Below are 5,236 nucleotides of genomic sequence, written 5' to 3' on the forward strand. Positions count from 1 at the left end.
GGGCTGGAGGCAGTGGAGGTCCTGGGGAAGTTGCTGGCCCACATAGAGCAGAACTTGTCCAGGAGAGGCACTGCCTACCTTGCTGGGGTGAGTGGGACCACAAGGTGTGGGGACCCCTGCTCCCTGGGGGAGACTGCTGGGGAGGGGGTGGGCCCTTCTCCCTGGAGAGGTGAGCTCGCTGCTGCCTGCCCTGAGACAGAGCCCTGAACCTGGATTGGGCTGCCTCAAGGATTGACTCTGCTTCTCTCGCTCAGGACACCAAGTCAGTGGCTGATGTGGTTGTGTGGGGTACCTTGTTCCCTGTCCTCCAGGATGAGACCAGCCTGCCAAGTAAGGGTGAAATAGGGGCATTGAGGAGGAGCATTCCTTGTATTCCTATGGCTGTAAGAATCATGCTGCGCTCTCTCTCTCGCCCCCCAAGGTGAGCTGCAGGCGCTGAGGACCTGGTTCCAGAGCATGACGCTCTCGGAAGCCTGCAGGAAAGCTGCCGACTCCGTTCTCATGCCCAAGGCGCTGCTGGAGTTCAAGTCCTACCTGCAGAAGCAGCCTCCGCCCTGCCTGGCCATGGAGAGACCCACCAGTAACGAGCCTGAGGTGCAGCCCTGGCCCCCTGCTCATCCCTGGCCCAGGCATGGGCTCCTGTGGGGCTGGTGGCAACAGGCACGCAGTTCCTCATTGGGACCAGCCTTCCCTGCAGGAAGAAGAAGGCTCTGAGCATGCCCTGACAGAGGAGGAAATCACAGCTGCTGTGGATGCCTGGGCCCGTGGTGCTGCAGCACTGCCCAAGCCCTGGCAGCCTCAGAAACCTGTGTGAGTCCCAAGATGGCACTAGGGTTGGCTGTTCCAGACCTCCGAGGAGCCTAGCAGGGGTTCCCAGGCTGATGCCACGTTGTTCTGGGGTAGGGTGGCCCTGTTGCTCTTTGTGCCTGATCTGACTGCCCGTGTCTGTGCCAGGTTGCCCGTGGAGGGCATGAGGAATGTCCTGATCACCAGTGCTCTGCCATACGTCAACAATGTGCCCCACCTCGGCAACATCATTGGCTGCGTCCTCAGTGCCGACACCTTTGCCAGGTGAGACCTGGCTGCGGGAAAGCTCCCTGGGGCCGGGGTATCATCATGGGGGGCTGCACTGCCCTCAACACCTGCACGGGTGTTACAGGCCCCTGCCTGCAGGTACTGCCGCCTGCCGACCTGGAACAAGCTCTATGTGTGCGGCCCGGATGAGGCCCCTGCCTGCAGGTACTGCCGCCTGCGGAACTGGAACACGCTCTATGTGTGCGGCACGGATGAGTATGGCACAGCAACTGAGACCAAGGCGGTAGAAGAGGGCCTGACGCCCCAGGAGATCTGCAACAAGTACAACGCCATCCATGCTGATATCTACCGCTGGTTCAACATCTCCTTTGACTACTTCGGCCGCACTACCACACCGTATCAGACCACGTGAGCAGCTGCGTCCCCCAGGGTCTCACGTGGAGGGGCTGGTGCTGGGGGATGTTGGGGGGAACCCCAGCGTGCCTGGCTAAGGGTGCTCTATGGCTCTCTGGGGTTCCCTGGCTGATGGGGGCTGTGTGGCTGCCTCCCTCCTCTTCCTCTCCTTTCTCAGGATTGCTCAGGACATCTTCCAGCGGCTGCTGGCCCATGGTTTCCTGCTGCAAGACACTGTGGAGCAGCTACGATGTGAGGACTGCCAGCGATTCCTGGCTGACCGCTTTGTGGAGGGCACCTGCCCCTTCTGCAGCTATGAGGAGGCCCGGGGGGACCAATGTGATAAATGTGGCAAGCTCATCAATGCTGTGGAGCTGAAGGTGAGACAGGATCTCTCTAGGGACCACTTTACCCCACCTCACAACCCCCTCTGGCTCTGCCTGGGACTCCCAGCCTTGTCCTGGGCTCCCTTCAATCCATGTTTTTCTTCGTGACAGAATCCACAGTGCAAGCTCTGCAGGGGCGTCCCTGTGGTAAAACCCACCCAGCACCTCTTCCTGGACCTACCCAAGGTGAGCTTCATCCCTGGGGGAGTGGATGGGGCACCCTCTGGTACCACTGACCATCCCCATGTGTTCCCCCACAGCTAGAGGAGCAGCTGGAGGCCTGGCTGGAGCAGTCCTGGGCCACAGGGGACTGGACAGCCAATGCTCGCTACATCACTCGCTCCTGGATACGGGATGGGCTGAAACCCCGCTGCATCACCCGCGACCTGAAGTGGGGAACGCCAGTGCCCCTCGATGGTTTCCGTGACAAGGTGGGTCCCACCTGGCCCATCGATTGCAGCATCTGTCCCCAGGTGCCCTGCTTGGGGGACCCGGCTCATGTGTCATTCTCCACTCAGGTTTTTTATGTGTGGTTTGACGCTCCCATTGGCTATTTGTCCATTACGGCCAACTACACCGATCAGTGGGAGAGGTGGTGGAAGAACCCACAGCAAGTAGGAGCCTGGCACTGCTGCAGGGTGATGGTAGGGACAGAGCTGGACACCAGGGTCCACTGATGTCCCTCCCCCCACTTCCCCCTGCTACCTATCAGGTTGAGCTCTACAACTTCATGGCCAAGGACAACGTCCCGTTCCACAGCGTCATATTCCCCTGCTCGCTCCTGGGTGCTGATGACAACTACACCCTGGTGAACCACCTCATTGCTACAGGTACTAGAGGGTTGCCAGGTATTAAGGGGTCTCCACACTTCCCCGCTTTCCCTCAGTACTGGGAACAGTCCTGTCTGTCCTGAACAGGCACAAAACTATGCTTGCCCTCCTTGACTTGGAAGCCCCTTTGAGCTCAGCATGAGCCTATCAGCACTTTGATAGTGTCTCCCTGTGTTGTTCCCTGCCTGGGAGAGGGCTGGATCCCTGCTTGGGCCCCATGGTGGGGTCTTTCCTGCCTTTCCCAGAGTACTTGAACTATGAGGATGGGAAGTTTTCCAAGAGCCGGGGTGTAGGAGTGTTTGGGGACATGGCCAAGGACACAGGCATCCCTGCGGACATCTGGCGCTTCTATCTGCTGTACCTGCGGCCGGAAGGGCAGGACAGTGCCTTCTCCTGGAGCGACCTCATGCTCAAGAACAACTCAGAGCTGCTGAACAACCTGGGCAACTTCATCAACAGGTTCTGGGACACCCTGGTGGTGGCAGGGGCTATCTCTGTCCCTAGGCTGTGCTCATGCCTGCTCTGCCTCTGTCCCCAGAGCTGGTATGTTTGTGTGCAAGTTCTTTGGTGGCACTGTCCCCAACATGGCCCTGACACCAGATGACAAGCGGGTCTTGGCCCGTGTCACCCTGGAGCTGCGCCAGTACCACCAGCTGCTGGAGAAAGTCCGGTGGGTAGCTGAAATGCTGGGGCTGGTGCAGGGCTGACTTGTCACGAGGGTAGGAGGGCAGAGACCCGACCTACAGCAGGCACTGAGCCCCCTTCTACCCCCCACCAGCATCCGCGATGCCCTGAGATGTATCCTTAGCATTTCTCGCCATGGCAATCAGTACATCCAGGTTAATGAGCCCTGGAAGCGGATCAAGGGGGATGAAAAGGACAGGTAGGGAGAGATGAGGGGGATGGGTAGGGGGCAGGGCTGGGAGCCGGCATTGATGGAGGGTTTCCTGCCCCACAGGCAGCGTGCAGGCACAGTGACCGGTGTGGCAGTGAACATGGCTTCCATGCTGGCCATCATGTTACAGCCCTACATGCCCAGCGTCAGCTTGGCCATCCAGGGGCAGCTCTGCATCCCACCAGACTGCTTCGTCCTGAGCCACGACTTCACCTGCACCCTGCCCGCTGGGCATCATGTGGGCACTGTAGGTAGAGGGGAGGAAGGCAGGCTGTACCCCCTCCCTGGGCAGTGCTGGCCCTGCAGGCAGTGACCACCCCTCTTATTCCTGGCTGCAGGTGAGCCCCCTTTTCCAGAAGCTGGAGAATGATCAGGTTGAAGCCCTGCGCAAGCGCTTTGGGGGAGGGCAGGTGAGTGAGGGCTGTGGTGTCCCCCTGCGCCTCCTCCTCCTTCGGCACTTCCTAGCTTTTCCATCTCTGCTTTCTGTCTCTCCTCACTTGCTATCTCCTTTCCCAGCCTGAAGATTTTGCTATAGAGCCCCAGGTAACTCCCAGGCACTGCCTGGCACTGCAGCAACCCACCCTTCACTCCTCTCCTCCAGCATGAGCGGGGCTGAGACCAGGGCTCACACTGATGTCTGTCCTTCCACAGGCCAAACAGACTCCTCCACCCTCAGACCATCCTCCAGCCTCAGCAACCGTCATGGTTCCAGGTGACCCCCAGCTGATCCAGGAGCTGACAGAGGAAGTGGCCAAGCAGGTGAGTGGGGGCAGGGGGAAGGGGGCTGGCCCCATCTTGTCCTTATCCCCCAAGCCCTTATCACCACTCCTGCCTGCCCCAGGGCAACCATATTCGGCAGCTGAAGACCAACAAGGCAGAGAAGGCCCAGGTCAACATGGAAGTGGCCAAGCTGCTGGAACTGAAGAAGCAGCTGGCACTAGCAGAGGGCAAAAGCCCCGAGGTCCCTGTGCCCAAGGGGAAGCGGAAGAAGTAGCACCTGGCTCCTCTGTGCTGAGGAGCAGCCCCAGTGCTACCCAGAAACCAGACTGAGCTGTGCTGGCTGGTGGTTATGCGCATGTAATAAAATGCAAAAGCTATACAATCATGTACAGAAGCAGTGCCCTCCCCACAGGACCAGTCTGTGCCAGTGGCGCAGTGCACCTCCAGTTCACAGCTGCCCCCAGGTCCACAGGGGCAGCAGAGTCCTTGCCCCACTGGCTGTGGGGCAGCATTGGTGCCTAAGTCTGGCGAAGGTTCACAATGCGGTCGATAAGGGCTGCCCGTGTGCGCTCCACCTCCATGCCAAGCCGCTGGATCTCTTCCCGAAGCTGCTCATTGTGGGCTGTCAGCTCCAGCACTCGCTGCTCGTTGGCCCGCTCCTGGCGCTTGGCCAGCTCCCTGCTTGCCACCACACTGCTGCACCTCTTCCTCTTCACCCCACGCCCTGCAGCTGCCCCTACCTCATCCTCTTCTGTGCCCAGCCGGGGTGGGGAGCTCCTGCTGGAGGCTGAGCCTGGTGGTCCCAGTGCCTGTGCACCAGCTGTACTCTCTGGCCCTAGCAGCTCAGCAGCCAGGGCAACATCCAACTTGCAGCCCTCTGGACCAGCACCAGCCGTGCCCCACCATGGAAGCAGCTCTGCCTGCAGGGAGACAGGAGAAGCCAGCCCCAGGTGATGGGTGCCTGCTGCCCTGTTCCC

At 60.1% G+C, this 5,236-nt stretch overlaps 2 protein-coding genes across 2 annotated transcripts; one reads left to right on the plus strand and one right to left on the minus strand.

The window, feature by feature from the left end:
* Positions 1-3: 3 nt before the first annotated feature.
* On the plus strand, positions 4-4,533 carry MARS (methionyl-tRNA synthetase; the record flags this gene model as incomplete). Its single annotated transcript, XM_009707983.1, has 18 exons — positions 4-87; positions 255-330; positions 422-594; positions 698-810; positions 955-1,071; positions 1,240-1,443; positions 1,607-1,808; positions 1,926-2,000; positions 2,075-2,245; positions 2,333-2,428; positions 2,527-2,644; positions 2,890-3,103; positions 3,183-3,314; positions 3,423-3,527; positions 3,603-3,786; positions 3,878-3,949; positions 4,191-4,298; positions 4,381-4,533. Coding segments are annotated over 18 exons (2,397 nt in total), but the record flags the coding sequence as incomplete, so codon positions are not given.
* A 244-nt stretch (positions 4,534-4,777) lies between these two features.
* DDIT3 (DNA-damage-inducible transcript 3) lies at positions 4,778-5,179 on the minus strand (the record flags this gene model as incomplete). Its single annotated transcript, XM_009707994.1, has 1 exon — positions 4,778-5,179. A coding segment is annotated over one exon (402 nt), but the record flags the coding sequence as incomplete, so codon positions are not given.
* Positions 5,180-5,236: the final 57 nt, after the last annotated feature.

Source organism: Cariama cristata, unplaced genomic scaffold (assembly GCF_000690535.1).
Source record: "Cariama cristata isolate BGI_N322 unplaced genomic scaffold, ASM69053v1 scaffold34670, whole genome shotgun sequence".
Classification (NCBI taxonomy): Eukaryota; Metazoa; Chordata; class Aves; order Cariamiformes; family Cariamidae; genus Cariama; species Cariama cristata.